The following is a 22,602-nucleotide window of genomic DNA, read 5'->3' as shown; positions in this document are numbered from 1 at the left end:
TTAAAAATCATTTTTAATAATCACAGTATATCCGACAGGATTCACAGAGAAATCAGAAATCTTTTGATTTCATAAAATAATGATCAAAAAATGCTTGGATATCACACATACTTCATGAACATTTTATCACCATTTATGTTGGTTCCCTTTGGGCCACTTGACTGTTCTGAAATAGAAATTATGACCCCTTATCAAAGCAACCTTACTCTTATCACCTCCTGCTGATAGATATTGTTACATATCCAAACTGGAGACTAATACCAATATTATTTTACCCATCGATTTTCAATATAAGAAAACGTCTCTTAGCATGGCACCATTTCATACCTGAAGCATGGTGAAGGAAAAATGTAAAAAGAGTATTTATTATGAAAACAAGTTTTTATTTACATTTTAATAGAGAAATGGCACGTTCATATTCTTTCATATTCTTCTTGATAATAAATGGAAATATATTTTAACCCTGATGATCCCCTGATCATGTTTCTTTTAGTCTATAATGAAGAGAGTGTCATTTTTATCTGTCTACAAAGAGGTTCCTGTTCTTAAAGCAGTTTGAAAACTGTAACATGTGTGTTAGAAGATGGGGATTTAATTTTGCGTTTCCCCTTTTTTACTTTGCAAAACTACCCACAACTTGCTAAAACCGTTGGACAAAGAGAAACTAAAGAAATAAGTGAGATGAAATTAATTATGTATGATCGGAATGATTACCAAATGCAGCTTTTATAAGTCTGTGTCTATTATTTTTTATTTTGATAAACTTTTGAGCTGCAGTTGATAGCAGTCATGTGATGACTACAAACAAATGACTACATTTGTGTAGTCATTTTGAAATCGGTGTCAAGCGTGCTCAGGAAAAGGGCGCACTTTTCAAAACTGTGCCTCAGCAACTGAATAAGAGTTTAATGAATAATCCGTGAGGAATATTTGATATTTTGATGACTATGGAAAAGGAGAGATTTCCGGAAACTTGTCCCGAATAACTGGCTGTCATTGTAAAACCAGGCTCTGGTATAAGGAGGTAAAACGGACAGGGATTAAGAAAAAGGTCTTTTCTCCTATGACCCTGATCTGATCCAGTTTGATTTACAATCATGGAAATCACGAGTTTTCTTTCCTCACATACTGCTCTTATCATAGGGATCTTACAGGTAGGGTATGGTCATTGTCCTGGCGTCGCCTGAACACGCAAGGGAGTCTCAGATAAGCCGTGACGTCATTCTGATACTTTTGACCTCCTTGGCAGTAAAACCCATAAAGGTGTGTATCCTCACCGCTCAGGTGCAGTTATAGCCCTGAAACCTCCGACTGAAGCCTGCTGGATACAAACACAGCAGCCGAACATGCGCCTGAAGGCCTGATTCGCCTGAGATCCAACTCCACCTGTCGAGCGAGGACTCCAGCATGTATCCCAGCTCCCAGCCAGTGAGAAATCCGGTTCAGACGCTGAGCATGAATGGTCAGTATCTTCCGCCTGCTTATGACTTCTCAGGCTACCACCACACTGTTTCGGGAGTCGCCGACCTTTCAGCAACCAACTGGAACCCCGTTTACACCCCCCGGGAGGAATACCCCTACAGTTTCCCAGGTTCGAGCCCCAGCACAGGGCAGTTGAGCTACACCTCCCCAGAGCTGAGCAGCGCCCCCTCAGCTGCTGGAGGAGGGGGGTCTCTCACCCCTTACAGCTTCATCACAGGACAGGACCCCTTCAGCTCCAGGAGGAGACCACCTGAGCCCATCAGACAGACGTTTTCTGGTAGGAACTTTTTTTATTGTTAACACAACTAAATAAAAAAATAAATAAAAAAAGACATTACTTTATATTTTAGTTGTGTAATTTTTCTACTTGAATACCTTCTGAAGAGAAGAAAGGTTCGTTATCTCTGACTTACACACAGCCCTAATCTGATGCAGTGGAAACTTGTATACTGGGTTATCTTGACGCTTGCCATGTACCAGATACCATAAATATCCGCTTTTCACTCTAACAGGAAGGAAACGCATCATGTTAAAGGTAAATTAAAGATAAAACAGGTTTGCAGCCAGTATATGTTGTACAGCAACATGAGAGACAGCAGTTTAGCAGAGGGGACTGGCAGCGTTTTGCATATGGACGTTAAGTCAGTCTAAGGACACGTGCATTCTTCACCTCTCCCTTCTCGCAGCACGCGTTGCGAAGTCAGTGCAAAGCTAACATTGAGGGCCACGAAGTCTGCGCTGCTATCGTTCCGCACCCTCTCTGTCCACTGGGCTGGGGCAGCACGTTGACAAATCACATTGCATGGTGACAGAGGAAGTCAAAATAAACTTCCCCTCGCAGGAAGCGGTCAGGCTTTTCTTGTATCTCACTCTGTGGGTGTGTACATGGATCTGCTTCAATCGATGCTGTCACATGCTCAACATTTTCTAATCAATAACTCTCACAGAGAGTGTGCGAACATTTTTTTCTCAATGAATGGCGGCCTGTGAAAACACCAGTGTAAACAGAAGTCTCAGAGATAAGGAGACACAACCTAGAGGAGTCTTTACATTAGTTAGTATTAGCATGATTAATAGAGCTGAGGAGGATTTAAGTGGCGCCTGACCTGGAGGTTGGCTCCAGACATGTTTGCTACTTCAACCACCACGTGTGACTCACTGACAGATTATTTCCTGGTGTATTACACAGGAATGGCTAAAACTGCTCTATAGCCCCACAAGGGAAACTGTAGAAAAGAGTTGATTTCGTGAGACTTTTGCAAGTTCCTGAAAAGTTTCAGGAAGTCACTGGCTGCTGACCGTTAGGATGAAGCTTCAGCATGTGGCCCATATGTTGACAGTATGGGCCGTACCGTCAGAACCACATCATCTTTACCAACAGGAGTCTGCCCACTTAGAGCTTCTTGTTTGTTTCAGTAATGATCGTTTATCTGAGAGACTAGCGACCCCCGTGAGGTTCAGATGAATGGTGTAAAAATTTAAATGCCAAATATTATCTGCCTAGTGTGCAGCTACACGCTTGCAGAAACCCTTTGTTGCAAAAAGGAAGTCAGGATATCACAAAAGTTGACTTGTTCTCAGTAAATTGTGTTATTGTGTTTAATGAATTTACTTTACAATAAAAAGGATAACACAACTACTGGGCCCTGTTGCTAGACCTTCTACTTGCAAAGACTAACTCTGGATCCCACAAAAGTGTTGTGAGAAACAGTCACAACACTAACTTTTGAAAAATCCTGACAACAGTACATTTTATTTGTTTTTCTTCAATCTCCCTTGGGGCTCAGTAACTCAACTGTATATTTATATTTGATACTTTTTCCTGAATATCTGTACAATTCAGTTGGAAAGACTCGGACGAAGGACAAGTACAGGGTGGTGTACACTGACCACCAGCGGCTGGAGCTGGAGAAGGAGTTTCAGTGCAACCGCTACATCACCATGAGGAGAAAGGCTGACTTGTCAATGGCTCTAGGACTCTCTGAGAGACAGGTGAGGGGAATGGGGTGACAAAAGGATAGTTTAACTGCAACAAAACATGACTAAATGTAAAGGGGGGGGGGGGCACAGATTCTTTGGAAATTGGCCTACTTAAGGGCATTTTTAGGTCACAATTTTACAGAGACACTTTAATAGATTTAAGAATATACGATTAACTGTGTCAAATTGAAGATAAAAGGTGATAAAAGTAGCTACTGAAAGAACTATATATCCACATGTCTATATTTACATATAGATGTTATAATTTTAACAATTACACAAAATAGACATACACATTTTCCACATTCATGCATATCATGAGTCATTTTGCACATTTTCTGAAGTCAACAATGTTACACAACCGTATACACAGGTCTCCAAACATTATTTGATGTCATTCATGAGATTTCTTTGGCCGTACAGGATAAGTGTAATTTAAGGGCAGATTTTCTGTACATTTTTCAACAGCACAACATTGTTCTGAGGATAGTTTATTAAGAACAAATAATAAAATGTATCAAGCAGAGTCGCTAACAGTTAAGCTAGCAATGTATTACTACAATTTATTTCACTTCCTATTTACAGCCGTTGGTTTTCACAAGTCTTAACTTCTTCTTTGACACGGTTAAGCACAAACACAAGAAAGTGGTAAGAGTGTTGCAATCTTCAGCATATAAAAATGTCTAGTTGTCAATAATACATGAATAAACTAAAATAACATACCTCAGTTGCATAACTTGATAAACTGCCAGGGTGCTGTTGTAACTGATGGGCATAACACTGAACTGTGATTTCATTTCTGTTATATATAATGTGCAACTTTGTTTTAAGTCGTTTCTATTTTTCTTTTTACTGTAGTTAAACACGAGATAGAAACAAAAAAGCAACATTGAACTGAAACCTTTTCAGTTTTGTTTAGATGTCTAATGCTTGGAAATGTCTGTAAATTGGTAATGTTTTGTGGCTGAACTCATCAGTAGCATTAATGGTGCATAGTTCATTATTGCTTTCTAACGCAGCTTGTGTTAATGTGCCTTCTGCTTGCACATTAGGCACTCACACCCACAACTTTTTAAAACAACACAAAAGTAATTGTTTGGAAATGTGTTATTACTAAATCTAGCCACAAGTCAAAAGGGTGGGGCAAGTTGCTTTAACCACACAGCCTCACAAAACTACTCACACCCCTTGCACATCTCCACTTTTAGTCACGCCATGACACATTTCAATGTATTCTTGGGAGTTTCTTGTACATTTCTGAAGTGGGAGAAAAATGATAAAAATGTTGCCAGTTCAATCTGTCCATCCATCCATCCATCCATCCATCCATCCATCCATCCATCCATCCATCCATCCATCCATCCATCCATCCATCCATCCATCCATCCATCCACCCGTCCGTCCGTCCATCTGTTGCAGGCAGGTCAGAGGTTGTGAAAACGTTTAAAGAAAGGTTAGGCTATAATAGCACTTAAAAGATCTGATATGACCCGATCCCATACTAACCCTAAAAAACAGCCTGTTTTTGTTTTTGTTTTTTCAACGTGTCGAAAAACATGTTTACATGTTTAACAGGAAAACGAAAAGATTGCAGTCTTGGAAGAAAATCTTAGAGGCTGCAAAACCCTTGAGACTGGGATGGATGGTTTTTATGATGGCCCCAAAAATACAGCCAGCGCTACAATTGGATGGTTTAGATCAGTGGTTCCCAACCCTGGTTTTCAGGAACCATTGCCCTGCTTGTTTTAGACGTGTTACCTGATTCAAATGGTTGCATTAACCCCCTATGCATGTCATCAAGTGCTGCAGACGCCTCTTAATCATCCATTAATTCATGTTGTGTGCCAGGCAAGGAGACACCTAAGACACGAAGGACAGGGGTCCCTGAGGACCAATGCATACACATGTATAATTGGCCCTCACATAGGGTAACCCAGGTCCTCAGATAAGTATATTGTGCTCAGTATAGACAAATAACAAATTATAGCAAAATTATTTTTATTTTGTTCCATACTGCCGGCTTCCAGAATTGTGTTGCTTTGTTTTTTTTGGTTTTTTTTTTACCCCAAACTGTTATTGCCGCAAGAGGCGGTTCAACTCCTCCCCCACCCACAAGCCAAATAAGCTCACACAGACAGTTATAAACCATTGTACCTAATGTTCAAAATTTAAAAGAAAAAAAAAAGGTTTGTATAGTGTAGTTGTCCTCCAGATTATACTGAATGTTAAAAGAAACAATGTACTGCAAGAAAAGATCGCAAATGTCATGAAATAACTTAATTGAGGCGCAAAATGAGAACCTTAATTTTTTCCTATTTGAAATTATGTATCACCTCTCGAACCCAATAGACATGTGAGAGGGGATGGTGAAGCTTTCAGTTTCGCAGAATCAGTCCCAAGCAAAGTGGCAAACGCCAAAGCTTGTTAAAATGTTTTTGGTTGATCCAGCATAGGCGTAATACCAAAAATCGGGAAGATGGAGCAATGATAAGCTTTTCCTAATACATCAAAAATTAATGTCCAAAAGGGGCCTAGTTTGGGGCACGACCAGAACATTTATGCATGATTTGCCGGTGATTGATAACATCTGTTGCAGGTGTAACTGAGTGGAAAACTACAGCCACTCTAGCATTAGTATAGTGAGCCCTAAAAATACCTTGTATTGAATAAGTTTGAGTCTGGCACAAGTGGATGACGCATGCACAAGGGACAAAGCATAATTATATTGTTGTTCAGTAAATTTAACATTCAGGATTTTCTCCCAATCACTTTTAGTTGCAGTAAAAAAGGTTGAGAATGCTAACCAAACAGAACTATACAAACCTGAGATACATCCTTTAGCTACAGGGTCAGTGGTATTTAGAGTATCTCCAAAGTTTTTGGAGGACGATTTGGAAAATGAGGAAATAGTTTTTGAACAAAATCTCTAACCTGAAAAAAAGCAAAAAAGATAGTGGTTTGGGAGATTAAATTTAGTAGAAAGCTGCACGAACAGGGAAAATATGCCGTCTATATATCAATCATTAACCAACTTTATCCCTTTATCATGCAAGGCCCAGAATACTGGATCAGTTCTGGGTGGCTCAAAATTGCAGTTTCTATAAACAGAAGTTAAAGCAGAAGGGGTAATATTTTGAGTGCTGTCTAGTCTGGATTCTTGTTTAGCTTCGTGTTTACTGTTTTAGTTATGTCTTCAGATGCTTCTTAGTTTAGGTTTGAATTTTTGATCTGTTCCTGTTTTGAGCCTCAGCACTGATGTCTGGTCTAATTACTTACTCTGCACACCTGCCTAACTCCACACCTGCTGAAATCACCTCTCACCGGTTTCACCTGATTCCACCTCCATATAAACTGCTGAGACCAGACATCAGTGCCAGGTTGTCCTGTTGAGTATGGGTGAGTCTCCTCCTGCGAATTCTGTATGTTGGGTTGCTTTTTGGATTTTGACCCCTGTTTCTCCAGAAACCTGAGCCACTCCATCCTGTCTGTTCCTGCCTTGTCTGCCCTGCTCATCTGTTTATTTTTTGTGCCATCTTTTTGTTCAACAGTCTGTTTGGATTTTTCCCCTGTTTTTTGAGTTGGTGATTAAAGACCTTTTTTTTTTTAAAGAAACCTCTGCTGGTCTGGCTGAATTCTGGGTCCTTTTCCTCTGATCATTACCGAAGGGTCAGAAAGTCCAAGTTGCTTTCTGAACTGACACCAAATTTTCAGAGCAATGACCACTAGGCAACCAGTCAACGGCGTACACTAGTTGTGAGCACAAAACTGAATGCAAGGAAAAAAAGAGATAGACTTTTTTTTTCCAGTTACACCCAACCAGGCAGGGACTCTTTCTCATCACTAATCCAAAACAGAATCTTTTGCAAATTGGCTGCCCAGTAGTGGTACCGAAAGACTGGAAGGGCAAATCCCTCTTTATCCTTAGGAGACTGCAAAACCGACTTTTCACGAGTGGCTGGCTTGCCATTCCAAAAAAAGGTCAGAATCAGTTTGTCCAACTTATCAAAAACTTATTTATTAAGGTAAATTGGAAGATGCTGAAACAAGTAAAGACATTTTGGAAGAATCACCATCTTGAACAAATTTATTCAACCTACCAGTTAAAGAGGCAGAACTGGCAAACTCTCAATCAGCGGGGGGAAGTTCATGCGGTACAGCTCCGAAGGAGTTGTGGATATCTGGATGCCCAGATGTTGAAAACCACCAGTTGACCAATAGAATGGCAGAATAGCGGGAGAATTGATCTGGCAGAATCGTTAATAGGCAACAGCTCACTTTTTTGGTAATTATGTTTGTAACCTGAAATGTCACCATATTCTTTTAAAAAAAATGAAAAATTGCAGGAAAAGAGGTAGAAGGATCTGAAACATAAAGGAGGAGGTCATCCACATATAAAGAAACCTTGTAAACAGTGTCTAGATGTCTGATACCTTTGAAGTTAACCTCTGAACGTAACCAAATAGCTAATGGTTCAATTACCAAAATAAATAGCAAGGAGGAGGGTGGGCAACTCTGTCTTGTATCATGACACAGAGGAAAAGGGAGAGGTAGGGTGTTATTTCTCCTTTTGAAAGTAATCTAACATCGAGAAGAAAATAATCTAAGTATGGTGAAAATGGGAGAAGAATGCTCTTGTACCTGGGAATTCATATCTCCATGGATCACTAAGGCCGTATTGTTGTCAGAGTCTAAGTAAGGTCCTTGCAGCGCTATCAGGTGAATGATCCAGCACCGGATCCTGGACAAAATTAAAATCATCCCTCATGATTATGTAATGACTATGAATATCCAAAAGAGACGACAACAAATATTCTGTGTGTTTTGTTTGTAATGTTGCTATTGGGATTGAGCTCCAGTTATTGGTGGTTTGTCTTAAAGAAGGAGTTTCCAGTATAAAGTCTGGTGTTGATGCTCCCACTCGAGGGTTGTGCAGTTAGAGCTTCAGTATGCAGAGAGTGTTAGAGCTCCATAGCCAGGAGACTAGTGCTGTCTTGTCATTTTGATATGAGTTCTGTTTGATTATTTGTTTGTTTCATTTGCATTTCCTCTTTTTTGGTTTTATTAAAGGAAAATATTTTATCATCCAAACTCTGCACAATATACTTTCTCTTGCTGAGGAGAAAAATAATAATCAAGCACCAGGTGTGGAATGAAGTCAGGGAATCCTCCTTCAAACACTTCGCCAAATCCTACAACATGGTGTCAAAAGGGCAATGGATATCTGAGAAATATCCAACATCAGCAACCTGAATGTGGAAGAGAAGGGAGCCACTGGATGTTCTGTCAGAGTGGGTTTTAAAGCTGGAATTACCCCAGTTTCGTCTGTTGAGTCAGGTTTTGTCAACTTGGCAAGGATGTTGGAGAGTTTCACAAGGGAAATCACGTTTGAGATTGGGTGTCTGCTCATTTACCCAATGTGACAAAAAAACGTCTTAGGATAAGTATCTTGCACACATATGGCCGGCTTACATAGTGGTGTTGATTTGTTTGTTGTGGTGTGTTCCGCATGCAATGATTCTGATGGCCCTTTAACCACTTGTCATTGCTTGTTTGTTTGTCAGTTTGCCTTCATTTTGTGTAATGTGTGTAATGTGAACCGGAGTAGTCAAAGAGAAATTTCACCACGGTAACAAACAACAAAAACACTCTTGACTTGTTAGTTGTTTGGCGGCAATATGAAGCGTTGCCACAGAAAGGCTGTGCAGTTTAAGCATCAAGAAGCATAGAGTGCTAAAGTGCCATAGCCAGTTTCCTAAGTGCTGTCTTGTCAATTTCATATGAGTTCAGTTTGATTATATGAACATTTTTTTTTTCTATCTCTTTTGTCTTATATTTTTGCACCTGGTGCCACAACAAACCTGCCGATAGAGGGTCACCCACCAACCATGTTGGTGGCAGTATCATGCTGTAGGGATGGTTTTTAGTAATAGGGAGCTGAGCAACTGGGTAAATACAGGAATATTGTTGAGCAAAACCTGTCAGTATGTCTGTGATTTGAGATGGGACAGAGGTTCACCTTCTAGCAGGGCAATGACCCGAAGCATACTGCTAAAGCAACACTACAGTAGTATAAGCGGAACAATTTAAATGTTTTGGAATGGCCTGGTTCAGACCTCAATGCAATTGGGAATCTGCGGTTAGACTTGAATATTGCTGTTCACCAGAGAAAACCATCCAACAAGAAGGAGCTGGAACAGGTTTACCTTGAAGAATAGGCAAAAATCCCAGAGACAAGATGTGGCGAGCTAATAAACACTCATCCAAAGCTACTTGGAGCTGTTATTGCTACAAGAGGTGGTTCAACAAAGTACTGACTTTAGCTTTTTTGTTAATTTGTCCTTTTTGTTGTTTGATTCACAACAATGAGACAAGCCAAAAAGCAGGAATGGTCTTGAAGGTGGAGGACACAGACCATTTTCCCTTCTGATTTTCTGGCTCTTCTTCAGAAGTTTTAGATTTTTCCCTTTCTCAGTGACTTTGGATAAAGTCCTAAATGGGATGATAATTTTCATCCATCCATCCATCCTTCCATCCATCCATCCATCCATCCATCCATCACAGATAGATCAGAGATAAAGTTGAGGAGAGTTGTGGATCTTCATTGGACCATTGGACAGAAGGTCGCCAGTCAATCACAGTTGATAATTGTCATTTACATCAAATGATGTTGCATCCTTTTGTGCCTAATCTATTACCCATTTCATGTCAGTATGGATATCCAGTAGGATTTTTTTTTTCCAACAGAGATCTAATGTGCTTTCAAAATGTTTCTTTCACTTGTTCGAGCAGTGTAGTCTAAAATAAAACAGAATATGTTGTCATGGTGCTTTACCGGCTGCTATAAGTGATATTTTTAGTAACATCTGACAAGATTTTGTTCCTGTGTGTGTTTTTATCAGGTGAAGATCTGGTTTCAAAACAGACGTGCGAAAGAGAGAAAGATCAACAGGAAGAAGTTGCAACATTCCCAGCAGGCCTCCACAACAACTCCCACCCCACCTGTTCTCAGTGCACTTACTGAAACCCTTGGTACCACCAGCCCTGGCACCAGCGGCACCATGCTGTCGGACATAAAATCTGAAGAGTACTAGCTGGGTTCTTAATCTGAAATATAGAGTGTATCTGAAATGTAAATAGTATTTTTGTTATTATGAGTTCAACACAGATTGATCAATCATTCACATCACTGATGCAGCAAATTCATTTTTTTTACACTACAAAGGTACACGTGCAACAAACCAAATCTACAGGCTACCTGACAAATTATTTGCTTTTTGTACTACTGCTAGGCTATTTTCAGATTAACACAATACCACTTTTCACTTTTAAGGTCTACAGTGCTGTGGAAATATGTTTGCCCTCTCACAAAATTAGCTTTTTTTGTCACATTTACATATTGCAGATGACCAAACACATATTTTAATATTAGCCAAGGATAACCCTAATTAGAATGACAAAAATCATTTCTAAATATCCATCCATCCATCCATTTTCCAACACATCTATCCCTTGTAGGGTCACGAGGGGTGCTGGTGCTTATCTCCAGCTGTCAATGGGCGAGAGGCGGGGTAAACCCTGGAAAGGTTGGCAGTCTGTCACAGGGTAACACAGAGACAGACAGAACAAACAACCATTCACGCACGCACTCACAACTAAGGAGAATTTAGAGAGGCCAATTAACCTAACAGTCATGTTTTTGGACTGTGAGAGGAAGCTGGAGTACCCAGAGAGAACCCAGGCATGCAAAGGGAGAACATGCAAACTGCATGCAGAAAGACCCAGGGCAAGACAACTTGACTCTTTCCCAGGAGTGCTTAAAAAACTACTCCAAGAGTGCATCAACAATTCAACCAGGGTGTCACAAAAAACCCAGAGCAGCATCATAAGCACTACAGGCCAAACGGAATTAGTTAAGGTCAGAGTTCATAATTTAATCGACTTCGCAAAAACGAGGGGAAATGGGGAACATTTGGAAATGTGAATGCACCGTTACATCTGGTATGAAACTCACACAACATTTGAGAAAAGAATACAAGACAAACATGACAGTAGTGTAATGGTACAGGGTTGCTTTGCGGCTTTAGGATCTGGATGACTTGCTGTAAATTAACTGAACCATAAATACTGATTTCACTACCAAGCATCCTTTGCTACTGGAGAACGTCCAGCCATCACCTTGGGATCTTAAGTACAAATGCAATAAGGTTCTGCGGCGGCACAATCTGAAGCACATCTGCAGGTTCAGCTCTGAAGGACTACAAAACAAAATGCAGCTTTGGAGTGGACTAGTCAAAGTCTGGACTTAAATCCAAATGAGATGCTTGAGCTTGAGTTTGAAAAAATCGTTCATGCTTGAAAACACCCTGGTGTTGCAGAAATAAAACATTTGTGCACGGAAAGCTTAGCCAAAAGTTGTCCATGGATGTAAAACAGTCATTGCCACATGTAAGAAACACTTGCTAGCTGTAGTTGCCACCAAGGCTCACGGAAACCATCATTAAGATAAGGGTCAGATGTACTGCAGAGCTTTTTTACCTTAGTAAATAAAACCACATTTGAAAACACTTTTTGCATGTATGGTTATCTTTAAGTATTTAAGTGTGATTAAAAAGCTTAAATAGTATAAATCAGTACTACCAAAAAAATTCAAAGCACTGTATATGCTTCCCAGTCAAGTAACAACAAAATATATTTTTCATAAGTTCTTTTTTGAATGACTAACAATAAAAAAGTTTGTTTGTTTTAGTTTGGTCGTATGATTTTAAAGATATGCCAAACTAAGAAGTTATTTGTTCTCTTTTTAAATCTAACGTATGAAAACTAGTTACTGCTCCTAAGTGCCACATATGAAAATGAAGTGCAAAAATAACATTGACGTACAAATTTAGGGAAGTAATGCTATTTTGGTTTGTTGGAAACTGAAAGAACAAAGCAGAAAAAGATGTGGGGAGAGAAGAAAAAAAAGATGAAGTGGGAGGTTATGAACAGAGGTTCAGAGTTATGTATAAGCATTAGATTAAGGCATAAGAGATTAAACAAACTGTTGAATTCAATAATTTATTTTAATTCACACCTTTTAACTAACATAGCGAGTTTTTTCATGTAAAGCACTTTGAATTGTCCTGTTACTGAATTGTGCTATACAAATAAACTTGCCTTGCCTTTAAGAAAAAGAGAGTGCAAATTTGCCCAATGAACGAGAAATTTAGACAACAGAGTTTAGCCACATCCTGGAAGACAGATTCAAGATTGCTCAACCAGATGGCATGTGATGTTAAGTTACTGTAGCGCAAACTTTGGTCAGTAAAAACAAGTAAGGTCCTTTTAGCCTCAAAGGGAACTTAAACTGTTAACGCAAGGGAAAATGATAGATTTTAAAGCATCTATGTTTTAACTAAAACAGGAAGAACAAGTGTTAAGAGGAGGTATACATTTGAGACACTGGCCCCAGTCGTGCCACATTTATGGGGAAAAACAGTATATTTTAAAATAATAAACCACTGTAACACTTTATTCAAATCATAGTTTCATGCATGCAATGTGGGCTGATTTTGGTCTCAGTTGCTAACTTCAAAAGTGTTTAATTTTAGGTTAGAGGATGTGACGCAGTTCATAAGAGATGTGTTGCTGTACCTTAAAAAAAGGTGGCGCAGCATAGAAGTTGGCGTTGGTTATGCCTGATTCTTCTGTAACATTTCTCGGAAATTAAAAGGTATTAAAAGTGACTTTTATTAAAAATGTATCAACACCACATTGCAGGATAAAATCTATTACAAAGCCTAATGTGAAGTCACGCTTGGGCCATTATATATCACCAAACTGAAACAAAATGTCATTCAGATGACTTTTCCTTAACTTTTTCTTTCTTTGCTCTGTTTGAAGACTAACTTTATCTTGAAATAAAAAAAACGAAAAAAAAAAAAAAAACTGTCTTGCTTTATGCACAAAAATTGGCACTGGACTTTGTTTTATGGTGGGGTAACTTTGGTATGGCACGGCAAGATCACATGAGAGTGCCATGACAATCATAATCTTTTGACATTTATGGGAAATAAGTGTTTAATTTTATCTTAGCCAATCACAAGCTTTGACGGTTGAGAATCTGTAAGAATCTCACATTCTGTGGTTTGCAAAGAACCGTCCCAACGGTTTCTGGTACTTTAAGTGAACAGAGTAGACCCGAGTGTTTAAGCAGCATGAAAAGATCTTATATGGTAGTTTAAGGCGAACACAACTATCTTCGATCATAAACCTACTTTATGGCCCTGTAAGTCAGCTGAATGATTGTTAACCTTTAACCCTGAACGATAAAACTTAACATATCCTGTCGCTGATTAAACAGACAGAAAGTGAAAGCTCAAACTTCTCTGGTAAATTTGGACCACAAGATCAAAGTATCCCCAAAAAAACAACAATTACCAAGAAACGTTTTATGCATGACTGTTTTAATGTTTTATAAAACGTTACAATGTTATCGGTTTTGTCATTAGTACTGTTCATATTTGCTTAAAAATACACTATCAACCAAAAGCTTACACATGAAAATAAAATAAAAATAATAAACAGTTTTGCTTTGAATATCACTGAGTTTGGAACTTTTGCTTGGAGAAAGAAGTAGCAGCTTGTTCAGAGATTTGCTAAAATGTTCTGAAAAGATAAATATTAGATGCTATTCAATTATATTATTTTATTTTAAATCTCTCTATCTGTCTAACACTGCAATGTCTTGTACTGGAATTTTGTGTGAAAGACCAAATCAAAGCAGTGCAATATTGGGAACAGGAAAGGAAAATTATTTACTCTTTCTAAAACATTTTACAGAGGGAAATCTGAGAGGAGTGGTGTGCCCTTTGCTTTTGCCCTTGTAAGTCAGTAGAACCAACTTTCCCTGCAATTACAGCTTCAAGTCTTTTGGGGTTTGTCTCTAACAGTTCACAAATCTAGAGACAGAAAATATGACCAATTATTTGTAATAAAAGCTCAAGTTCAGTCAGATTGAGTGGGTAACTTTTGTAGACATAGATTTTCACGTCTTGCCACAGATCCTCAGTTGGATTTAGGTCTAGACTTTGATTTTGGCCATCCGAACAAATGACAACGCTTTAATCTAAACCCTTGAGGTCTGACTGGAAGTTTAAGGCAGTTTTACTGCTAGATGAAAACTTCTGCCCCAGTCTCAAGTCTTATCAATCCTTAAAAAGATTTTCTTTGAGTGTTATCCAACGTTTATCCGTCCTCCCTTTATATTTTACCAGCTTCAAGGTTTTCTGTCTGCAGCATTTTGCATGTAGACCAGTTGAATTTTGATCTCATCGGACCAGAGCACCTTCTATCACACGCATCCTGTATCCCCTACTTCTATTCTAGATGGAAACAGTACTTTTTTATTAATTTTTGTTCAACAATGGTCATTTTCTCGGCATCGTTCTGGTCACAACAGGTTTTTGGAGCGCAGAACAAACAAATGTGCTCTCTGCTGTTTCTCCCACCTGAACGGTTTTCTGTGGCTTCTCCAGAGTTATAATTCAACACTTTCTTAGGATTAAGGCAGTTGTGGCTGATGGCCATGTCTTGGAAGGATTTCAATTATGCCACACACTTTCAATTTCCAAACACTATACTGAACAAAGCTTGAAATATTGTTTTACAACCCAACACTGCTTCAAACCCTCTCCCTGACCTGGCTGCTGTGTAGCTGTTTTTTCCCCTTATGTACTCCACCAAACCTCTAAGGATTTCACAGCCAAGCTGGATAAATACTGAGATTAAATCACAGTTATGTAAGATATATCATAATTGTGTAATTTTGAGTGGCAGGGGTGAGGATGTTTAGCCCTATTTGGATTTGCAACTTTAGTGCCTAAACCTAAACATCCAGCACAGCTGATGCAGAGACATCTGAAAATGTTGATTTTCTGATGATCTGAGCACAATATTAGATTCTAACCATTGACTCTTGGTGTCCTGAGCAAATATTTCTTCTGTCGAAGTCTGAGATGTCTCATGTCAGTGGGTTGCATGTACTATAAGAGCCTAAAATTAATGTTTTTTCCCTGTTTATCTTCTTTATCTTTCTGTTCTGAGAAGTACACGTTAAAGTGGAAAATGCACAGCCACAAGACTAACTATAGGAAATATAACCTACGGCGGGTTGAAAGGAAAACATAACCTATCCACTGTTATCTGACAAGCTGTCGGATGCTGTTTGTTCTTGATCTACATGTGACTAATTTTAAAAGAATAGTAAATTTTCAGTTCTTCTTTTGTGCGTTTGTGTGTGTGTGTGTGTGTGTTTTCAGCTTTATTTTAGTAAATTTTCCTCTGTAGTGACTGGGTGGAAATTAAAGCTCAAGATCAAAATAAACAATTATCATTTATCTATAATTATCAATAAGGTAAAATAGATTATATTTGTTTGTTAAATATATTGATGATGTTAACATCATGGAAACTAGTTTTGCTCACGTTAAACATCCAAAGAGACAACGCATTTATCTCGTTTCTCTTTCTGCTCTGAAGCCACATGGAGATAAGATCACTAATGTTGACATCAAGAACCACACAAGCTTCACAACTCATTTGTGCTGAAGTTAATTGGTAAGCGATACATGTGACACTAAACACTGAGTAAAAAAATCCTGTTTCATTTCAGGTAAAAATGAACAAATAATTGCATCTATTTACAAACTGCATTATTTCAGCTTTATAGTATTTGAATGAAAGTATTTTGTCAATTCATTAAACTAGTATTTATCAAACATATTTTAATCCACCGAGGATCAAATACTTCTGACAGTATTTCAGCATTTAATTTACAATCTAATTTAAACATAGATATAATGTTAAATTAAAGACAATTGAAAAATATTAAAGTATTTTCATAAATTGTAGCTCACAAAACTGACAATATTATCCAGAAGCATGCATTACTTTTGTTATAAGTTAAACTGCAACAATAAATGGACATTTAACAAAAAAGCCACACAATAAGCTTTAATTGCAATAACTTGCATTTCTTAAGGTTTTCTGCGGCACTTCTATCCTTTCTTCAACAGTATACATTAGCATTACTTCAGCTTTATAACATTAGGGGAAAGTATTCACTCAACTCATTAAACTGGTATTTATTATATACATTTTACATATTTTAATCCACTGGACATCACATACTTTTATTTTAACAGTAATTCAGCATTTCAGTCACAGTGACCAATTTATATATATATATATATATATATATATATATATATATATATATATATATATATATATATATATAATTTCAAATTAAATTCACAACTTGTGGCTAACAAAACGGACTCAATATTATCCAGAAGCAGACACAAAATGTATAATAGGTTAAATTGCAAAAATAAATAAACATTTAAGAAGCAGCAAAATAAGCTTGAATTGTAATAAGTTGCTTTCTTAAGGTTTTCTGTGGCGCTGATGTCCTTTATTCAACAGTATATCAGACAGTAGGAGGGGACACAGAGAGATGCAGTACATGGGCCTGACTGGGCGTTGAAGGCAGGACAGCTGCATTAGTCTCCATAAATGGGCTCACAGCATCTTTAACAGGAAATCGCACTAAATGAAAGACTTTGGCAACCTTTCTATCACCTCTCCCTCTATCACTCTTTTGTGGTGCAGTCTTTGTAAACATGCAAAAATGGGCCTGTTGGACATTACAAATCACCTGCCTTTGCAGACTTGTGCGTACACAGTGTCATCATCCACTGTTGATTTTGACTGGTCTTGTCGTGGTCTCTTTGAAAACTTGATCTTTCCGTACTCAACATCAACCTCCACACTTTGCTCCACTTTCCTCTCCTGCTTTTTCACAATCCTGACATCAGCATAGGTCAGTTCCTGGTCATCTTCCTCCACTGTAGCAGAGCAAGAAGGACAGACAAAGATAAACTTGCTGACTATATAAGGTATTACTCTGAATTAACAATCAAGAAGAAAGCTGTATTTTTAACCTTTGACGTTTTTCTTTTTCTTGTGAGCACAGATGAATGTGATGCAGACTATTAAGACAATTACCAAAGCTGTGAGTACACCAGCCATTACTGGCAACAGCCCTGTTTGAAAACATAAGAACAAGAAAAACACAGAAATTTAATGCCCAGCATTACTGTGAGGGATTTATGAAGACAGGTGAAGATGGAAACACGGATTGGTCAAAATGAATCCTCCACAGCAGAGTTTAATATTCACTTACTAATGTACCAAGGTTGACCATTGCTGTCAGGACTTGTAGAAGTATTTGTCTGTGTCGTCTTACCCACAACAGGGACTGTTGTTGGTTCAACACACAGGATGTTATTTTCTTTATGCACCCACTTAGATATTTGTATCCCATTGGAAGTGCAGTTAATGAATATACAACCTAGAAGCAAACAAAACTATTAGTCATGTAAGCATCATATTGAATAATATTTATCTTTTTCTCACTCACCATAGTCAGATATCTTCATCTCTTTAAAGGAATCACTGACTTTATTCTTGACTGAGCAAACCAGACGGCCTGAGATGTTTTGTCTCAGAAAGATGATGTTAGTCTCATTATTTCTAGAAAACAGCTCAGAGTCTGTCAGTGTGTGTCCATCCAGTGTCCAGTCGTACTGAGGACTGTCCCCACCCTCAGACAGACAGGACACCTTTATCTTTCCCTGGGACACACACTCAGAGACCAGCTGGACAGAGGACACAGGAGCTGTGAGAGAAACGCAGAAAAAACACAAAGATTATTCAAATATTAAACTGAATATGATACATTTTCAGCATTTTGTAGGGAGTCTGAAAGATACAGAATATATATCAAAGCTTTATGTGAAATGTTCAACGTATCTATGAATTACAGTATTAAAGCTTTATAGATTCTGTTTATTGTATTACTAGAAATACAAATGAAGTAGAACATATAGGAAGATAAACATTTGGTTACCTTGAACAAACAGCTGCAGAGTTCTCTGTGCTAATCTAAGTCCATTTTTATCATAGATTTCAAGTTTATATTCACCGCTGTCATTCCTGCTCAGGTTATTGATCCTAACTGTTCCATTACTGGGAAAAAAGAGAAATCTGCTCTCCTTTGTGCTAGAGATCATGTTGTTGTCTCTCCACGTGAATATGTTTGAGCTGTCCTTTTTCCAGTTGAATCTGGGTACTTCTGAGACGTTGTCCATCAGCCGAAGGTCCACAGCTCCTCCCAAAGCTCCATAACACTGAGCTCCATCCTGTCTGCCATCACAGTATGGTTCCACACCTTAAATTAATAATATTGAAAATATTAAACACAAATAAATATCATACTTAATCTTTTGTAAAATGAAGTGTTTATTTTAGCACATGTCCAAAATGTGGAGTTGTGTATTTTTTACACCTCAGAATGACTTTAAGCCTTTAGTGTCAAACAGCTCAGCCTGAAACACAGCTATGAGGAGAAAAACGTCTAGAAAGTTAAATCAGCACAACTTTCACTTCACAAAGAGGCCAAACCAAAATAACATTTTAATGCAATGGCTTTAAAATTGCAAATGTTTGTTAGATAACTAAAGACTACATAAATGTGTTCAGTTACTTCAGATTCAGGGATATATTTCAGTGCCCCAGATCCAACACTATTTTAACAAACCAAATCAAACAAATCGGACTGTGCAGCTCATAGCTACTAAATGTGACAGACAGATTCAAATTAAAATTTAATTCATATGGTTGTAGAAAAATATTTCTTACAAACTTTTTTGATCCCTAAATTATATTTCATTAAGAAAACAGACAGAATACCTCAGTTTTCCAACAAAAAATAAATAAAGAACAAAATGTCTCTAAATTCAAAGGAACTGATCAAATAAATGAACTAAATAAACAACTAAGCTTTCCATCTGAGCACTGGATCCTTAATCAGACAAATATTTTAAGTATTGTCTAATTGATTTGTCTTTTAAGTTAAATAATTTTACTTAGTTTAAAAGAAATTAAAGATGATGTAAAAATGTTTCATCCTTTGTTGTAAAGTAACCATATCATTTTTTTACAATTTGCTATAGACACTTACTAAAAATAAATAAGCTAATGACTTTGAGCTTAACAACTATAACATATTTCAATCATTTTAAGCATGTTTCTAATATTTCTTTTTTTAATTTTTTTTCCTGATAGGAGGCTAATTTAGTTCATGGACAACAGTGTCAACGTTTATGATCAAATCCCACAAAATATAATTATTTTAGAACAATTTATTCATGTATGAAGGAATAAATATGGTGAAAGATGAAAAAAGTTAAAAACCTCACCCTGAGAGACCCGGAACAACATCAGTAAGACTCCAACGACGGCCTTCATCCCTGCTCACTGATTCACTCTGCTGCCGTCAGGTTTTTGAGACATTTATCAAGAACGTAACGTTTGTATTTTGCCCAAAAAACTGCAGTTTGTCCTGTTAGTGATCAGAGGAGAACTTGTGAAAACCTTGATACATAAAACAACTGTAGTGTTGATGTTTTCAACCTCACTGGGAGGAGGAAAGGAAGTGGTATGAGTCTTACTTCCCCTTTAACCAACAGCAAGAGTCGTAGCTTGTGTGTTGGACTGAGAGGAAGAGATGGGAAACATTCTTCAAACGGGTTTTCAGATAAAAGGATAAAACATGTTTTTAATGATAAAATAAAGATTATCTCAGTCATTTCTAATCTATAAACATTTCATAACAGGTTTTCTTTAACAAAAATAATATTGCATTTATACACAATCAAAAAACTGTTTGTATAAACAATACTGTATTAACAATTATGCATTGAAAGTAGACATCTAATTGAGATTGTCATACCTGAAAGTTTTTAAAATACGCTGCACAAATTTGCGATCAGTAGGGTGATAGCTCTTCCTCGTGGTGATAAGAAGAGGAAAACTTTCATGAATTGATTGAAATGAAATCCCACTGAATACTGACAAATTTAATCAGGAAAGTACAGCAAATACATAAAGTTACCGCTGCTTTTTGTCCTGTTTGTTTCTGCTGCTACACATGTTCATATGCAGCAACAACATGTCAGCATTAAAAAAAGCATGCTTGTTGAAGGTATAGTGAATATAAAGCATTGTCCACATGCTGAATAAAAAAAAAAGATATTATTAACCATCTTTGTTTTTTTTTGGCTCATAAATATCATTAATTCTACTTTCAAACTTGTTTTGTATCCATAAAATCGAACCAGATCAAATAGCAACAATTCTCCTTTCAAGCTAGAAAGCAGAGCTCTTTGGATGTTCTACTTTGATGAAGACTACAGAGCTTTCAGCTGTTTTCACTTTTTCTGATAAAAGAAATTGAGGGAATTGTCAGATACAGAACATGTAGGGTGTCCTAAAACAGAGCTGTGGACAAGAACTTAGTTAAATCTGGAGTTTTGTGAGGAAAAGTGGGAAAATATTACCAATATTTGATGATGCGTTCAGGGTGATGTGTAGTGTACGTTACTTTCCACACCTTCCTCTGAGGCCTTCACAGAGCTGGGTTTCTACTGAGATTAAATCACCCCCAGGCTGATTCTGTTTTTTTTTTTGTTTTTTTTTGTTGCTCTAGTGGCTCGCTTTTAGCACAGTAGGCTGACAGGAAGGGGGGTGGAAGAGGGGGAGAGACATGTGGCAAAGGATCGCGGGTCAGTGTGGATGAGTGTTTTCTCCACACTGAGGTAGAGATTTTGTTCTCTTCCTTAGGTTTAAGTCGGGGAGGTCCACAGATCCAAGGGCTGATTCAAGAAGGGAGATAAAGTTGGGTCTGACCTCTTTCTTCCTAATTATAGTAGTTTTAGACTAGGGGTATTGTGGTCAGAGTTTTACCTGGATTTTCTAGTAGGGAAGAGGTTTTATTCAGGTTTTTGTTTTTTGTTTGTTAAAAAAAAAGATGAAAGCAGATGAATGAAAGTTTCCCTCAGTGAAGCTCATGATCTGGTGATGAAGCTGTTACCAGACTGGTCTTGAAAAGCAGATGATTTATTAATGATACCAGCTACACCCAGAGGGACAAGGGAACAGAATGCCATCAGCTCCCCCTGCAGGACTACTATATTTTTATTCTCTGCATTATTTAATTAGGTTCTTATTCTCGTTACTAATGTTTTAATGTTTTTGTTATGTCAAAAACACTTGAGGATTTATGTTTGTGAAAGGTATAAAAATAAAATGTGCTTATTTACTAACAAGAGGCAAAGGGCTGAGGATATTAAAATGCTTCTGCCAACTTCCTTTGACTGAAAAACGCGATGTATCGTCTTAGGGATGTTTTGGACTTTTAGCATTCTTTATATTTAGTACTTATGTGGCAGCCATTTTGTTTCTCCCTGTGGGCGTCGTGAGGTTTAGCTAAGACAGCAAGTAGTTTCCTCCTTTATGTCTGCTCACATGGTTAGTTTGTTTGTCACACTCTGAACCGCTTCACAGAGACAGGACGCCTTCATATCCCTGAGACAAACTCCCAGAGACCAGCTGGAGAGAAGACACAGCAGCTTAAAGAGAAATGCAGATTATTTACTTCACAGAAGACCTGATTATATCTACCTTTTTTTAATCAAAACCTTAGAAGGACCACAATAGGTGTAAATATAAAATAATATTCTGTTAATTCTGGGTTTGAAGTGATCATTTAGACTTATTTTATAAGGAAGAAATTAATTAACTTAACAGAAAACTCCAGTCCTAATTACTGTTGTCTTTCTACTTGAACTGAGGACCCAAAGGTCATATTAATCACCACTATCATTTCATGCTAATAAAGTCAAAAAGACAGCTTGATAACATTTTCCTATTTACTTATGATTTTGTGCATGCTATATCATAGAGCAGGAGTCATAGGATAATTATCTATTTATGACATTATATTTATCAATCTAACTTCAGTTATAAGAAAATCTAAAATTGGCTTTGAACTCATACAATGCTGTTAATCCTCAAGCAACCAGAGATTTGCCATCGAAGGAAGACAGTAATAACTTTAAACACTGACATTTGCCATTTATTTCACTACAGTGGCATTATTACAGGGCAAAATTTTTAGATTTGCTCGTTTACCTGAAATCTGTGCAAAAAATATACATTCTTAGAAAAAAGAAAATAATGATTAAAAAAAAGAAA

At 37.6% G+C, this 22,602-nt stretch overlaps 2 protein-coding genes across 6 annotated transcripts in view; one reads left to right on the top strand and one right to left on the bottom strand.

The window, feature by feature from the left end:
• The first annotated feature begins 1,303 nt into the window (after positions 1-1,303).
• cdx1a (caudal type homeobox 1a) lies at positions 1,304-10,945 on the top strand. The gene is made up of 3 exons (XM_012856390.3): positions 1,304-1,759; positions 3,326-3,474; positions 10,362-10,945. The coding sequence occupies exons 1-3, from the start codon at positions 1,408-1,410 to the stop codon at positions 10,551-10,553; spliced, it is 693 nt and encodes a 230-aa protein (XP_012711844.1). The 5' UTR covers positions 1,304-1,407; the 3' UTR covers positions 10,554-10,945.
• Positions 10,946-16,440: 5,495 nt separating this feature from the next.
• The window catches only part of LOC105923996 (contactin-1-like), a 48,554-nt gene continuing 42,392 nt past the window's right edge, over positions 16,441-22,602 (bottom strand). For 3 of the 5 annotated variants that reach the window (XM_036127450.1, XM_036127449.1, XM_036127453.1), the window contains 5 exons: positions 18,416-18,736; positions 17,927-18,184; positions 17,690-17,857; positions 17,448-17,549; positions 16,441-17,351 (listed from right to left, as the gene is read on the bottom strand). In XM_036127450.1, the coding sequence (XP_035983343.1) occupies positions 17,158-17,351; positions 17,448-17,549; positions 17,690-17,857; positions 17,927-18,184; positions 18,416-18,736 (1,043 nt within the window). In that variant the 3' untranslated portion in view covers positions 16,441-17,157. The remainder of the gene's footprint in view (positions 17,352-17,447; positions 17,550-17,689; positions 17,858-17,926; positions 18,185-18,415; positions 18,737-22,602) is intronic. The other 2 variants (XM_036127451.1, XM_036127452.1) reach the window with 2 other exon arrangements.

The sequence above is a fragment of the Fundulus heteroclitus genome, chromosome 23 (genome assembly GCF_011125445.2).
Source record: "Fundulus heteroclitus isolate FHET01 chromosome 23, MU-UCD_Fhet_4.1, whole genome shotgun sequence".
NCBI classification, from domain to species: Eukaryota; Metazoa; Chordata; class Actinopteri; order Cyprinodontiformes; family Fundulidae; genus Fundulus; species Fundulus heteroclitus.
Note: the sequence above shows the minus strand (reverse complement) of the source record. Positions and strands in the feature narration are given on the sequence as shown.